At 39.5% G+C, this 16,115-nt stretch overlaps 1 protein-coding gene across 1 annotated transcript in view; it reads left to right on the top strand.

The window, feature by feature from the left end:
* Positions 1-15,824, top strand: part of ADGRA3 (adhesion G protein-coupled receptor A3) — a 124,227-nt gene extending 108,403 nt beyond the window's left edge. Inside the window, exons 16-19 of the mRNA XM_064366064.1 lie at positions 698-821; positions 10,017-10,162; positions 14,016-14,111; positions 14,251-15,824. Coding sequence (XP_064222134.1) covers positions 698-821; positions 10,017-10,162; positions 14,016-14,111; positions 14,251-15,490 — 1,606 coding nt within the window. The 3' untranslated portion in view covers positions 15,491-15,824. The remainder of the gene's footprint in view (positions 1-697; positions 822-10,016; positions 10,163-14,015; positions 14,112-14,250) is intronic.
* The last annotated feature ends 291 nt before the right edge of the window (positions 15,825-16,115 follow it).

The following is a 16,115-nucleotide window of genomic DNA, read 5'->3' as shown; positions in this document are numbered from 1 at the left end:
TTTGTGTGGTGCAGAAATCTGTAGATAGCCAAGCAGGGTAATCAGTCATCTTAAGACATCATAGTAACAAAAGCCCAGATGTTTCTTTCTTTCTTTTTTTTCTTTTTTCCCAGATAGAGTCTCACTCTGTCACCCAGGCTGGAGTGCAGTGGTGTGATCTGGGCTTACCACAACTTCCACCTCCCAGGTTTGAGCAATTCTTCTGCCTCAGCCTCCCAAGTAGCTGGGTCTACAGGCACGTGCCACCACACCTGGCTAATTTTTATATTTTTAGTAGAAATGGGGTTTCACCATATTGGCCAGACTGGTCTTGAACTCCTGACCTCTTGATCTGTCCACTTCGGCCTCCCAAAGTGCTGGGATTACAGGCGTGAGCCACCGTGCCTAGCCAAGCCCATGTGTTTCTTATTGTGGAGAATTTATTTAGCATTCCGCGCATGCAGTGGTTCCATAAATGACTTTTTTTTTAAGTGCATAAAGTTGAGTGTTAAGAAACTAGATTGAGTTAAATGATTCCTCAGATCTGTGTGTATATATGTGTGTATGTGTTTGGTAGCATATGTTTGTTAAATAAAATGTTTAAATATAAAACATTTAATTTTTGCCTTTTATGCAGTTGGAATTAAGATGAACATCGTAGTTTCCTCCTTCATAGGTACTAGGCTGAATATTAATATTTTCTCTCTTATTTAAACAGTTTGATTAGAATCAGCCTCAAGAGCTGGCACATGCTTGTGAACTTGTGCTTTCATATTTTCCTAACCTGTGTGGTCTTTGTGGGAGGAATAACCCAGACCAGGAATGCCAGCGTCTGCCAAGCAGTAAGTCAGAGTGGAAAATTGAAATGGAAACAATTACTGATATTAGAAAATAATTTCATTAACTATAAAAAGAAAAAAATCGTTCTTTAACACCTTTTCTTTAACTGATTAAAGTTAAATATAATGTCTGTCACTTAAATAATTTGCCAGTGTACTTCATGTTTTAAATTACCACTTTGCAACTGAATATATAACTTTAACAGCTCATCCCTTTATTATTGGGAATTCAGAATTACACATTATATCTATTGCTACAATGCCTATTATTTATTTTTAAAATTATAAAATTCTGACTTTGACTGGAAGAGAAGTGACATTTTCTGATAGCAGAATTTTAAGAATTATTTTATGTGTTAATGAGCACATCCAAATTGGAAAAAAGTTAACTGTAAAGATATAAAAATAACACTAGGTTAGCTAAATATGAAGAATTAAAAAAATTCTACTCTTAGTTTCCAATAAATTATTACATATGTAGCCTTAGTGAACGGTTTTCTTGCAGCATAAATATAAAAATGGAAACTCTTCAATATATGAATAGAAAATATGGAAAATTTTATTTCTGTGTTTGTATATTGTTTTTCACCTGCATGAGAGCAAGACATTTAACAGTAATTGAAAGTTCAGGCTGCCTGGATTTGGATTTCAGTTTACAGTTTACTGGCTGTGTTTCTGTGGGCGATCTGTTTAACCTTTCTTTTTCTTTTTTTTTTTTTTTTGCTTTTAAAACTGTGATTATAAAACACATAACATATGATCTACTCTGTAAACAAATTCTTCATTGTGCAGTACAGTATTTTCACCCGTAAGCACAATGTTACAGAGCAGGTACCTAGAACTTTTCATCTTGTATGATTGAAACTCAGTATGCATTGAACAATGACTTCTCTTTTCTTCTCCCCTAGTCCTGTGGCAATCCCCATTCTCTTCTTGGCTTCTATGATCTTGACTGCTTTAGATACTGCATATAAGTGTGGTCATGCAGTATTTATCCTTCTATTACTTACTTAATTTCATTTAGCATAATGTTTCAAGATTCATCTATGTTAGTAAATATGATTTTCCTCTTTTTTTTGGCTGAATAATATTCCATGGTATGTAGAGACCATGTTTTCTTTATTTGTTGTTGATGGACATACAAGTTGTTTTTATCTATTGGCTGCTGTGAGTAATGCTTCAGGGAACGCAAGAGTGCGGGTATCTCTTTGAGATGTTTGATTTTAATGTGTTACTCTTCTGTGTCTCAGTTTTCTCGCCTATAAATTGGGAATGATAATTGAGTTGGATGATGTGATTATTTATATTAAAAAACTAATTTCCACAAAATTACTTAGAAGTAATAGGAAAGTTTAGCCAAGAGCAGCTGCTAGTATGCAGAAATACAACTATGAGAAAACATAATGAGAAGGTAGCATTTACATAGTGTCAAAGACTATCAAGTACCTAAAAATAATGAAAGATGTTTAAGATTTACAGGTTAAATTAAAATATGTATTAAAGAAGACCTAAATAAATGGAAAGATATAATAGATCAAAGGATAGGAATACTTAATATCAGCAAGATGGCAGTTCCTTCTAAGATTAATCTGTAGAATTTTTTATGAAACTCAATAAGATGATTTTTAAATTTATGTGAAAATAAATGGCCAAAGAAAGACAAGACACTAATGAAAAAGAGGAGCAGAGCCAGAAGACTGTCTTCCAGTCATCAGGGTTTATGAGGCTGTGGAAATGAAACCAGTGTGGTAATAGCTGTAGGCTGAGATAAATTGGCCAATCGGATAGAATAGAGAGTCCAGAGGCAGACCATGGGAACTCTGACATTCAACAGAGGGGATGTGCCTTGTCACCTGGGGAAGAGAGACCACCATTCAGTAAATGGAGCCAGAGAAAATCCATTTGGAAAAAGGTTAAACTGTGTCTATACCTCATGCCACATTAAAAAAAAAAAAAAGTCAACTATAGGTTGTTTAAAGACTTACATATCCAAGCCAACATCTTAAAATCCTTTTAAAAAAATGTTGGAGAACTTAAGATAAAGGCGGCCAATCAGACAGTGAAAGCCATCCACTAGTAAAGAGGTAATTGTGACTAAAAATAAGAACTCATGTTTATCAAGAGTTCTCAAAGAAGCTAAAAAGATAAATTACAAATTGGAGGAGTCTATTGACAGTCCATACAACTAACAGAGCATTCGAGTAAAAAATATATCAATAGCTATAATTGGTGAGAACACTACAACAAGCCAGAAGAAAAAGTAGCAAGAGAATGGACGAGCATGTCATAGAAGAGTGAACTCACAGGGCCAGCACATGTGCAGAAATGTTTAACACCATGGGGGTCCTGGAGATGCCAGTGAAGTCAATTAGTTACCATTTTATGGCTTTTCTGTCAGCAAAAATTAAGCCTGACAATCCCAAGTCTTGATGAACATATGAACCCACAGGATCCTTTTATATAGTTGATGGGAATGTAAGTGGACGTCCTCTTGGGGGGCACTGCCTTCTATAGTAATGTGTTCATGTACCCTGGAACCCAGCAGGCCCAATCCTGACCTCAGAGAGTAATCTTGCCTGTGTGCACATGAATAGGAGTATGGATATGAATATTCATTGCAGCACTGTACATAATATCAAAAACCTGGAAGCAACCCAAATGCCCAAAACAGAGAGAGTGAACAAACAAATTCTATGGTATTATACAAGTGTCAGAACCAATGAATTATAGCAATGCACAATAGCACAAATTAGTTTTAAGTGAAAAGTAAGCCCTATAAATTAAAATTCAACATGTTTTTCTTTAATAAAGGTAAAAATCACTAAAACAAACAGCCCACTTTAAACAAAAAAATAGGTGCAATAAAACTATAAAAAAGAAAGCAAGGGAGTGATGAACAGAGGATGTAGGGTGATGATACATAGTCTATAGTAGGGTGATAGTTACCTCTGATGAGGGGATCATATGATTAGATACAGGTTATTGACAAGGTCCTGCCTCGTGTCTTGCCGGTAGATTCTTGGATGAGTATCATACTATTAATAATAACTAATTAAATAAAGGCATGCTGTGCTTGGCCCACTCATTAGAACGTGTCATGATACTGTGGTTTATGATTAATCCATAATTGTATACCTGAGGTCCAATTTAAAATGAAGGTATATAAGAATATTTGAGAGGATTAAATGACTCAAGCATCTCAAGAGAACCAGTCATATACTGACTGTTCAATAAATGTTCCCTTTACCATTATTATATTAATATTGATGAAATTACCTCTCATCTGTGTGGTATATTTCTGTTTTAGGCTATTACTATACATTTGTAAACAAACTATAAGAAGTCAGATGATGGGTTTCAGATCAACTAAATCCATGTATAGAAGATAGCTCCTCTGTGTTCTCAGTCTTTCTCCCCTTCTTCATGTGGCTGACTCCCACTTATCTTGCAGATTTCACTTTACCGACCTGAGATGGTAATTAACTCACAGTTCCACGTGGCTGGGAGGCCTCAAAATCATGGGAGAAGGCAAAGGAAGAGCAAAGTCATGTCTTCCATGGCAGCAGGCAAGAGAGAGCGTGTGCAGGGAACTCCCCTTTATAAAAACCATCATATCTCGTGAAAATTATTCACTATCAGGAGAACAGCATGGGACAGATTGGCCCTCACAATTCAGTTACCTCCCACCTGGTCCCTCCCACAACAGATGAGAAGTACGGGAGCTACAATTCAAGATTTGGGTGGGGACACAACTAAACCGTATTAGTTCCTTACTAAAATTCCATGCTGCCTACAAAACTTTATGATTTACTCTTTACTATCTCTGAACTGTAAGCTCTCCCTGGACTCCACGTTTTACAAGCATAAGAATTATAGTAGTTGATTCACTGGTGTTTATCCCTGGACCAGCACAACACCTGACCCATATAGTAGGTGCTGAGCACATGTTTACTGGATGAATGAACAAAAAGAAGCCCCTGTTTGCACGTAGTAGAATGCTTTCAAACCTGGAGCCATTTTGACCATAGACTCTATTAGAAGAGTACTCAGCACACATTGGCAATAAAGGTCTCCATTTTATCTCAAAGTATGCATTGATTTCATGAAGCAGACACATAAACTTATTTCACTAAGGAAATGAATAGAAAGAAGCCACTGTAAAGATGACTGCCTTTCATTGTTTTCTTTTCTTTTTTTTGAGATGGAGTCTTGCTCTGTCACCCAGTGGCACGATCTCGGCTCATTACATCCTCCGCCTCCTGGGTTCAAGCAATTCTTCTGCCTCAGCCTCCCAAGTAGCTTGGACTACAGGCATGTGCCACCACACCCAGCTAATTTTTATATTTTTAGTAGAGACGGGGTTTCACCATATTGGCCAGGCTGATCTCAAACTCCTGACCTCGTGATCTGCTTGCCACTGCCTCCCAAAGTGCTGGGATTACAGGCATGAGCCACCGCGTCTGGCCCCATTTCTAAATGGAAAAAGAAAGGAATTGCAAAGAGTTTTTAGGGCTTCAAGAACAAATGCCATTAAAGATTTACAAAAGGAAAAAGAAAGGCCAGCCTAGATGTTTCACTGTTGTTTTCTTCTATATTTATAATGTGCTTCCCTTCGATGAAAGACACAGCATCATTCTTGTGTTTCTGACTCAGGCATTCCTTGCTTCACTTTGCCATTGTAATACTCAATTCAGGTAATCAGCAGCTGAGCGCGGAGTGGTAGAATGTAGGATTCCAGATCCTAGTAGGTAGGTTCTAATTTTGTGTCTGCCAGAACAACTTACGTTAATAGTCTCTTAACCTAGTAGGGGCTTAATGTTTCTTCTATAAAATAATGAATCAGCTAGTTAAGTTAATTGATTGTTAAAATTCTTCTCTCTCAAAAACCGAGCCCTCATGTGCACACGTTTTTATGTGCAGTTTGTATTTGTACATAATCCATGTCGTTTTGTCTTTATTATCTCCCTTTGCGAGCTCGCATATTTTATGAACAGTATCAATGGGTCATAATATAGTTTCTCCCACACAGTGATTGGTTGAGGTTATTAAAGGTGCCACCATCCAGGTACTTCTCACTCTTCTTACTCTGGTTCCTGAGTTCATTTCAGGTAGGATCTTAGGTGCTCTCTACAGCTTTTATCTTTTGCTATGGGTGCTGAAAGAAAACTAAGAAGTTGAGTGAGGAAGTGCAAGGGCCATTGACTCGAGCCTGGAAGGGATCTGTGTTCTGGTTCATGATACACTGCCAAATAATTGGTGGTTAATTTTTTGGTCCTTGGTTTTCTTAACCATGCAGTGAGAGGATTTAGCTGGATCTTATGTAAGATACCTTGTCGTTCCACCACTCCATGATTAAATTCATTAAATACAGTGCCAGCCGCCCTTGTCAGGTGCCCTTGAGATCTGTTATTTAGAGGATTGCTGCAATGGCACAAGAGATATGTTTGGAAAAATCTAATCAGTGAATATTAAGACCATTCTATTTGCCAACTGACGTGCATGTGTTATGTCTTAACTTTCATATTAGCCCCAGGAGATAGTTTTTCTTCATATATTTTATAACTATATAAATTGAATCATAGACAATTGAAATAACTTGCCCTGGGTCACTTGGGCCATTAGGTGGAAGAGGCATGATTCAAAAGTAGTCTGTTTGATTCCGAGTGCTTCTCAGCCCCATTACTGTGCTTTAGTACTTAGTAGAGGCCACCGTAGGAGAGTAGAAAGAACAAGGACTTTGGAACCATCTAACTTGAGTTTGAATCATAGCTGCGCTACTGACCGTGTAATCTCTGGTGGATGACTTCTCTCAGTCTTAGTCTGTGTTTTTGTATCTCAAGGTTAACACTGATCTCATGGTGATGATAAAAGGATAAAGTGAAATCACATGCAAGAATACGTTTTTTGATACATAGCAGGCATTTATTAATGTAAGCTGTTAAAATTTTAGTTGTTTATGTATTCATTGTCTACATGTTTTTATTCATCAGAAAGTTGATTTGTTTTGCACAGTTGCTATGTATGATGCACTGCTGTAGGCTTATTGGTGGTTAAATGAACTCTAATATGTGAGAGTTTATAGTTAGATAACAAACATGTAGAGTGGAACCTTTTTTGATAATTATTTTATACCCATTTTACAACTTTGAAAATTAGTGTCCCGAGGTAAGGTGGCTTTCTTGAGTAATAATCTACTGCATTTAACTAATTATTTACATGCCTCATGAATTAGATTACTTCTAAACAATTTACAGAATTTCCATGTCTATCTCTGATTTATTTGGAAGAAAATGTGAGGTTGTATTTCATGTAGACTAAGTCAGATGGAGAATACAATAGGAAGTACTACATTCCAAAAGATAGGAAAAGCTTTCCTACTAGATATTAATCACTCCTTTTTTTTCTGAATATTGTAGAATGTTTAGTGATTTGCTTTCGTGACTCTACTAGCAGATGTCATCATACCCCTCAAATTCCACTATTGGTAATAATCAGGCTTCAGTATCTTTAAGAGTAAACCTCCTCTGGAAATTTAGAAATGCCATAGAAAACACTTCAGTGCCAAAAGATGGGTTTTTTTTCCCCCGTGGAAAATTCTTTGACACCTCCTGTGTTGAAGTTCTATATTTTTGCTTACATATTTGAGTCTCATTCTTTTGACCTTTGTGTTAGAGACACCTCCAGCAATAGCAGAGTTGGCCATTTTGAGTCAGTATCTGATTTGTTTTGAATTTATTGGTTTCTATGCATCAAATTCATTTATACTGTTTTTACTTACATTATTTGGTATGACATTAGATAGTTCAATGGGTTATTTTATGCTTTCTGTTCCATTTTTGTCTATAAATTTTGCTTTCACAGTGCAGTCAGCAAGACTAATGGGAACCAAGAAGCGATTTTTCTCTTCAAGAAGATCACTTCTGACTTTTGTAGTTGGGCCAAACTTGATCCTCCCTCCCAGCACCTCCAGAGGCATTGCAAGGTTTATCTGGAGAGGGATGAACCTGTTTTTCCCCTGCAAAATAAGATTTGGGTTTTCGGGTCATCAAGTTTTTGCTGCAGATTGGTTCTCATTAAAATAAACTCTGGACAGTGGTCCATGTTGTTATTATTATTATTGCTTTGAAAAGGAGTCTTGCTCTATCATCCAGGCTGGAGTGCAGTGGTTCAATTTTAGCTCACTGCAACCTCTGCCTCCCTGGTTCAAGTGATTCTCCTGAGTAGCTGGGGCTACAGGCATGTGCCACCATGCCTGGCTAAATTTTTGTAGTTTTGGTAGAGACAGGGTTTCACCATATTGGCCAGGCTGGTGTTGAACTCCTGACCTCATGATCTGCCCACCTCTGCCTCCCAAAGTGCTAGGATTACAGGTGTGAGCCACTGAGCCTGGGCCATGTTTTTATTATTGACCTTTGATTTTCTTGAGGTTGGAGAGGCATCCCTTTAGAATGACAAATTTTTTCTTGGATTTTCATTAATAGAATTTTACCTGTAATAATTATATAAAATATCAGTGATTAAAAAAAGAGAGTAAGTTACTCGTTAAGAAAGCTGGATTGTGTCCTTGATACTATAGTGACATACAACATTTACTTTTTTTAAACTAAAATTTAAGCCTCTCTTATTTTCTCACATCTTCACCTAGGGTTTTATCCTCAACTAGAGTTGTTTCATATACAGGTCATTTGATAAACAGAAACTTAAGTAGTATATCATGTGCATGTATTGCTGTTATCTTACACTTACTAAGTACCTATTATATCCCAGGTATTGTGCCCATTCAATTTCTATGAAATTCCCAGAGGTGGCGATTGATGATTTTCCCACTATTAAATTGAGGAAAGTTAATTTTAGGGAGGTTACATTATTTCTTCAAAATCACATTTTAATAGGAAATAATATAGTTTTTTCTGCTAATTGCTTGTCACATACTAGGTGATTTGCTAAATGCTTACTGTGGACTGTCTTACTTAGCCCCATAGTACTTTTACATTATTCTCGGTTCCCAAGTGTGGAAGCCAACAGTTTATGTGTTATGTGACTTTGCTCAGGTCACCTAGTAGGTAAGAGGTGGATCCCAGTTTAAAAACCAAGGAAAATTTGATTCTGAGTTCACCCTCTTAACCATCCATATATTATTATATTGCTTGGTTACTGCTACAATTATAAAAGCTTTGAATTAGATCTCGGTCTCTTACTCTGCAACGTACTCTCTATGTGTTCTGGCTTTCACCCTGTAGTTACCTGTACCCTCTATATATTCCTCCTTAAAAAGAATGTTAGAAAATGAACTCTAGACCGGGCATGGTGGCTCATGCCTGTAATCCCAGCACTTTGGGAGGCTGAGGTGGGTGGATCACCTGAGGTCAGGAGTTTGAGACCAGCCTGGCCAACATGGTGAAACCCTGTTGGGCATTGTGGCCCAGGCTTGTGATCCCAGCTACTTATAAGGCTGAAGCAGGAGAATCCCTTGAACCTGGGAGGCAGAGGTTGCAGTGAGCCGAGATGCCGCTGTACTCCAGCCTGGGTGACAGAGCAAGGTTCCGTCTCAAAAACAGAAAATGAACTCTAACTTATAATGTGGCATTTATGAAAACCACACTTTTGGTTTAATGTTCTGTCCTGTATTAAGGGTCATCTTGGGTATAAGTGGTAGTTTGTGAGCTTCGTAGAGCCAGTTGTTGGTTTGTGTATTTGAGGAATGTGATCCCCTGTCACACGTCTGTTAGAATGTGGTGTTGCATTAGCAGGCAAGAGAGTCGATTATTAGGATAGGCCTTCCTGCTGCTTTTGAATCAGACTTCTGAAAGTTACTTACCAACTTTTAGATAAGCCTTAGTGGAAGTATATATATATAAATATATATATATATTTTGAGACGGAGTCTCACTCTGTTGCCCAGGCTGGAGTGCAGTGGCGCGATCTGGGCTCACTGCAACTTCTGCCTCCCGGGTTCAAGCAATGCTCCTGCCTCAGCCTCCAATTACAGATGTGCATCACCATGCCTGGCTAATTTTTGTATTTTTTTCTTTTTTTAGTAGCGACGGGGTTTCACCATGTTTCCCAAGCTGATCTAGAACTCCTGACCTTGTGATCCACCTGCCTCGGCCTCCCAAAGTGCTGGGATTATAGGCATGAGCCACTTTGTTCGGCCCATTTTTTTCTTTTAGTTTATGTATTCTTTGATTTTCCTTGTAGGTTGGGATAATTCTTCACTATTCCACCCTTGCCACAGTACTATGGATAGGAGTGACGGCTCGAAATATCTACAAACAAGTCACTAAAAAAGCTAAAAGGTGCCAGGATCCTGATGAGCCACCACCTCCACCAAGACCAATGCTCAGGTATCTCATATCTTTGTTGTATTATCTTAAAGGTTAACTAAGTGTTTTGATTGCTTTCATTGAGGCATAATTATAAATTATAATAAAATTGCTGAGTGAATTATGGGAAGTCAAAGAATGGACTTATACACAGCAGAGCCTGGTTTTGAAAATGGCTTAGGCATCCTTTGAGCTGCGAGTCCTCAGTCAACTTCTATGCCCTCTCTGAGCCTTCCATGCTCATCTCAAAAGTGGGGCTGATTCTCCCATCCTACAGTTGTGAGGAGTAAATGAGGAAATGGGCAAAGCACTTAAGATGGTATTGGCCATCTAAGAGGCATTATGAAAATATCAGCTGTTTTTATTTCCTTGAGGTCATATGTCATAGGTTTTAATCTGCTCAAGTATATATCAATTTAATTACTCTGTGCAAAGGACAAAAATACTTGTAGTATGGATTTTCCTATCCATTATAATATGAAAAATTGTAAATGGATTATCCTGCTGGATGAATAAAATCTATCAGTGATGACCAGGCTTATTGAATGCCTGATATGTAACTGGCCCTGGGCCAGGGATTTAGAGAAGACCCCCTTGCCCTTCAGGAGTTTATAGTTTGCAGGAGGAGCAGACTGGGCTGTGTGAGAAGTGTAGTGGAGATAGGTTCTTTGAAAATGCAAAAGAAGAAGCCATTAATTTTGGGGGTGTGGTGTTAGGAAATGCTGGACCATTGGCATGAACCTTACTGTGATCGAGACAGAGTGTAAAAGTGACACTTCCAAGTAGAAGAGTGAGCAGAGGAAACCTTGAGACATACAGTTTGGTTGGAGCCTCGGGTGTATTTGGTGTCAAGTAGCAGGAATTCAGGAAGCAAGCTGGCTTTGAGGCGTTGTGGATCCTATTTAAAATGTGGGCAACCACTGATGATTTTTTTTTTTGAGACAGAGTCTTGCTCTGTCGCCAGGCTTGAGTGCGGTGGCGTGATCTCTGCCTCAGTGCAACCTCCGCCTCTCGGGTTCAAGCGATTCTCCTGCCTCAGCCTCCTGAGTAGCTGGGATTACGGCCATGTAACACCATGCCCAGCTAATTTTTGTATTTTTAGTAGAGACGGGGCTTCACCATGTTGGCCAGGATGGTCTCGATCTCTTGACCTTGTGATCCACCCACCTCGACCTCCCAGAGTGCTGGGATTACAGGCATGAGCCACCGCGCCCACCCTACTGAGGATTTTTAACTAAGGGAGTGGCCTGACACAGTGTCATTTTAGAAGGATAGCTATGGCTCTAGTATGGAGTATAAATCAGAATGCCCAAGAATAAGGAATTCTGCTGAGGTTATTAGGGCAGCCCCTATGAAGGTCAGAACAGTGTCAGGGAGAATGGAGAGGAGGACACATGTTTGAGAGGCTTGAGGCAGTTTCTCTAGGGTTGCTGTCCAGCTGGACTTAAGAGATATGAGAGGGAGAGAAGCTTGAAGGTGGCTGCAAGTTGTCTATGCTAGCCTAGCTAGTGTGCCTGGATAGATGGGATTTCCATCAACTGAGAAATAAGATAGGAAAAACAGAAAGGGCAGGTGGGTGGGGGAGACCGTGAGAGGGGGGACAGGGTGCTAGGCTCATCAATACTTTCTTGTGGATTGTTTACATTTTTAGAAGTCCAGGGCTTAGCAGAGAGGACAAGCTAGACATTGTCTAGGAGGAGCAGGAGACATTTCCTTATGTGGTAATTGAAGCCATGATAATGAACAGGATCTCCCAGGGAGAAGTTAGTTAGGAAAAGAATGATACTTGGACCACATTAATGTTTAATAGATGGGTCATGGAAAAATCACTGGATTTTTGGCTGTGGAACGAGAACACCCAAGAACATGGAAGATTTTGGGGAGAGTGGTTCTGTGTTTGACAAGGAGCAGCAGGGGTGCTCGGTGGCCCCAGACTTACATTGTAGGATGAGATTTGACAACTTCCTCACTTCTATTAAAAGAAAGACGAGAAGGTGGTGTTTTGGCTCAGAAACTTGGGAATCTCAACCTGAAGTAGCTGTTCCTTCCTATAAGATTCTGAGAACAAAGATAAAGAGTTAAGGAAAAGGCAACTTGGGCTTCGGATGCTCTGCAGTCCCCAAATGGCACACAAGCATCCTCTTTGCATTAGACAGCTCAAGCTCCGCCCCCTAGCCCTGCTTTCCCCATATCCTTGAGTTTAAGGAAACCCGAGCAACACTGCTGCCTGGAGGGTGGGACACGGGATTTGCCCGTGAGTCTCTTCTGACCCCAGAGAGGGCATTTTTAGTATCATGGTGGTGAGTGGGTGCAGCTGACAATAAGGTGATAAAGGCAGGGAAGTTGTAGTACCAGTGTGTGCAGAGGGAAAGAGAAAAGAAGTGGTAGTTCAAGGAAAGTTTTAGAAGATGGGGAAACTTGAATATATATGTATATATGCTGGAAATAAGAACGAGTACAGAAGACTTTAGCATGGAGAGAAATGCCAGATACGGGTGAAGGGGAGGAAGGCAGCAAATCACACTGCCACGTATGCACCTATGCAACAGTTTTGCATGTTCTTCACATGTACCCCCAAACCTAAAATACAATTAAAAAAAAGATGTAAAATAGGGTTATTTGATAACAAGAAGACTGGGGAGCCGGGGGGAGGTGAAACAAGAGTCACAGAGAGGGTGATAGAACCCAAGATTAATTTTGGAAATAATGGTTTTTTTTTCCGGTAACAAGCAGATATGAATTAGTATAGCAGGAAGAAGGGGAAGATCACATATTATTGGCATCTCTGTAATGTGGAATAGAAGGCAGAGTTAGCGTTTTATAGGGTAATTGGTTTTCTTTTCAGCAGTTCTAACATCATGTTAAAGGATTTTAGTAACAAGGTGCGATGAAGAAACAATGTATGGACAGATGTATCACAGATATTGCCTTTATCCACCCAACACAAGATTTGGGGCTCTGTCTCAGGGAGGAGCAAATTCAAAATTAAGATTCTGACTCCCCAGGAGTATCCATCTGGACGGAAATTTCTTTTCAGAGAGATCAAGGAGCTCAGAGATGACCAAAAAGTTTTTCTTCGTAGGACCAGTCACTGCTCTGTTTCAATCAGTTTTTATTGCACCATGATTTCCCTTGCTCTCCCCAGCTACTCTGTGGAGAAGGGGTCAGGTAGGGCCTTTGCACTCTGTGAAGCTGCTGGGATCCAGATACTTCCTTGCCTCAATCTCAAAAGACTGGGGATGAGATACGCAGCAGTGGGAGGTCCTGGGACATGCAGGCTGAGCTGAACATTAATCAGTAATTAATATGCCATTACTTTTTTAGTATGAACAATGGCACTTTTTAGTTCACCTGCTGAATCTAAAAGAAGCCAGTTCCCCCTAAAAAAAAAAATGCTGAAATCCTACTTGCAGGCACAGAGTGTTACTTTGCCTGTCCACAAGGTGGCAGAAGCTGATCAGCTTTCCTCTCCTTGGAAACAGTGATTTAAAACAAGAAATCTATAGGGGGACAGTGGGGGGTGGGGAGTTGGGGAGAGATAGCATGGGGAGAAATGCCACATATAGGTGAAGGGGAGGAAGGCAGCAAATCACACTGCCACGTATGCACCTATGCAACAATCTTGCATGTTTTTCACATGTACCCCAAAACCTAAAATGCAATAAGAAAAAAAAAGAAAGAAATCTATAAAAACAAAACAAAAACACATTACTGCTAATAAATCAGCCTCCCCCAACTTAACTCTCAACTTACTATTGGAATAAAAATAATAATTAATCTTCAGGGAATTACTTTTGCAGTACTGAGATATTATTATAGATACATGTTAAAAAATGGGATGATGAGTGGTATTTCCTGTGATTCCTCCTTCTAGGTTTTACCTGATTGGCGGTGGTATCCCCATCATCGTTTGTGGCATAACCGCAGCAGCAAACATTAGGAATTATGGTAGTCGGCCGAATGCACCCTAGTGAGTATTTTATAGTCTCTGTGTACTTGACCCAGTTACTTCTCTTTTAAGTATTTTCTAGTTATTAGGTGATTGCAGTTTCTTAAATAATTTGTTGAAACATGTAGCATCTGATCTGGTTTATCATTTTCTTTTCCAGTTGCTGGATGGCGTGGGAACCCTCCTTGGGAGCCTTCTACGGGCCTGCCAGCTTCATCACTTTTGTAAACTGCATGTACTTTTTGAGCATATTTATTCAGTTGAAAAGACACCCCGAGCGCAAATATGAGCTTAAGGAGCCCACGGAGGAGCAACAGAGATTGGCAGCCAATGAAAATGGTGAAATAAATCATCAGGATTCAATGTCTTTGTCTCTGATTTCTACATCAGTCTTGGAAAATGAGCACACTTTTCATTCTCAGCTTTTGGGGGCCAGCCTTACTTTGCTCTTATATGTTGCATTGTGGATGTTTGGGGCTTTGGCTGTTTCTTTGTATTACCCTTTGGATTTGGTTTTTAGCTTCGTTTTTGGAGCCACGTGTTTAAGCTTCAGTGCGTTCTTCATGGTCCACCATTGTGTTAATAGGGAGGATGTGAGACTTGCGTGGATCATGACTTGCTGCCCAGGACGGAGCTCCTATTCAGTGCAAGTCAACGTCCAGCCCCCCAACTCCAGCGGGACAAACGGAGAGGCACCCAAGTGCCCCAATAGCAGTGCAGAGTCTTCATGCACAAACAAAAGTGCTTCAAGCTTCAAAAATTCCTCCCAGGGCTGCAAATTAACAAACTTGCAGGCGGCTGCAGCTCAGTGCCATGCCAATTCTTTACCTTTGAACACCCCTCAGCTTGATAATAGTCTGACAGAACATTCGATGGACAATGATATTAAAATGCACGTGGCGCCTTTAGAAGTTCAATTTCGAACAAATGTGCACTCAAGCCGCCATCATAAAAACAGAAGTAAAGGACACCGGGCAAGCCGACTCACAGTATTGAGAGAATACGCCTATGATGTCCCAACAAGCGTGGAAGGAAGCGTCCAGAACGGCTTACCTAAAAGCCGGCTGGGCGCTAACGAAGGACACTCGAGGAGCCGAAGAGCTTATTTAGCCTACAGAGAGAGACAGTACAACCCACCGCAGCAAGACAGCAGTGATGCTTGTAGCACACTTCCCAAAAGCAGCAGAAATTTTGAAAAGCCAGTTTCGACCAGTAGTAAAAAAGAAACGTTAAGGAAGCCAGCTGTGGTTGAACTTGAAAATCAGCAGAAATCTTATGGCCTCAACCTGGCCATTCAGAATGGACCAATTAAAAGCAATGGTCAGGAGGGACCCTTGCTCGGTACCGATAGCACTGGCAATGTTAGAACTGGATTATGGAAACACGAAACTACTGTGTAACGTTGTTGGACTTCCTAGGCAGAAATTCATATAAACTGTGATATTCACATTCCTTTAAGCTATAAACACTTAAAAACTGTTTACAGCCACCATAGGGATTGAAAAGAATTTGGAATAAACTTTGAAGTTTTGGATTTTACTTATTTTTATCCCCAAATTGTTACTATTTTTTAGGATCTGAAAACAAAAAATCTTTCTAAAACATTGTTTTCGTTGTCAAAGCACCAGCAAGACATTTTGAGATCTGAAATGTAATTTCTTGGAATCCACAATGTGTACTTAACATTTCAGGCTTGTATTTAATATAATAAATAGGTGTTTGTTACTGTGTCAATCTGTTATTTTTATGGTTTACAATACAAGCATTTAGTTTTATTTTGATGAAGTCAGTGGTTTGAGGTATTTTAATGAGAGTTACACATAAATCAAAATCAGTTATATATATTACATGGTTAAGTATATTGATTATGGCATGTAAATCAAAGTGATTTTTTGGTTGCTGTATTTTATAAGTCTAGTTTTAAATGCTACCAAGTTTTTTTGTTTTGTTTGTGTGTGTGTGTGTGTGTGTGTGTGTGTGTTTTGAGACTGAGTCTTACTCTGTCACCAGTGCAGTGGTGTGACC

The sequence above is a fragment of the Aotus nancymaae genome, unplaced genomic scaffold (assembly GCF_030222135.1).
Source record: "Aotus nancymaae isolate 86718 unplaced genomic scaffold, 86718_ANA_hifiasm-v0.15.2.pri h1tg000006l, whole genome shotgun sequence".
Taxonomy (NCBI): Eukaryota; Metazoa; Chordata; class Mammalia; order Primates; family Aotidae; genus Aotus; species Aotus nancymaae.
This window is presented reverse-complemented; position numbering and strand designations above follow the sequence as displayed.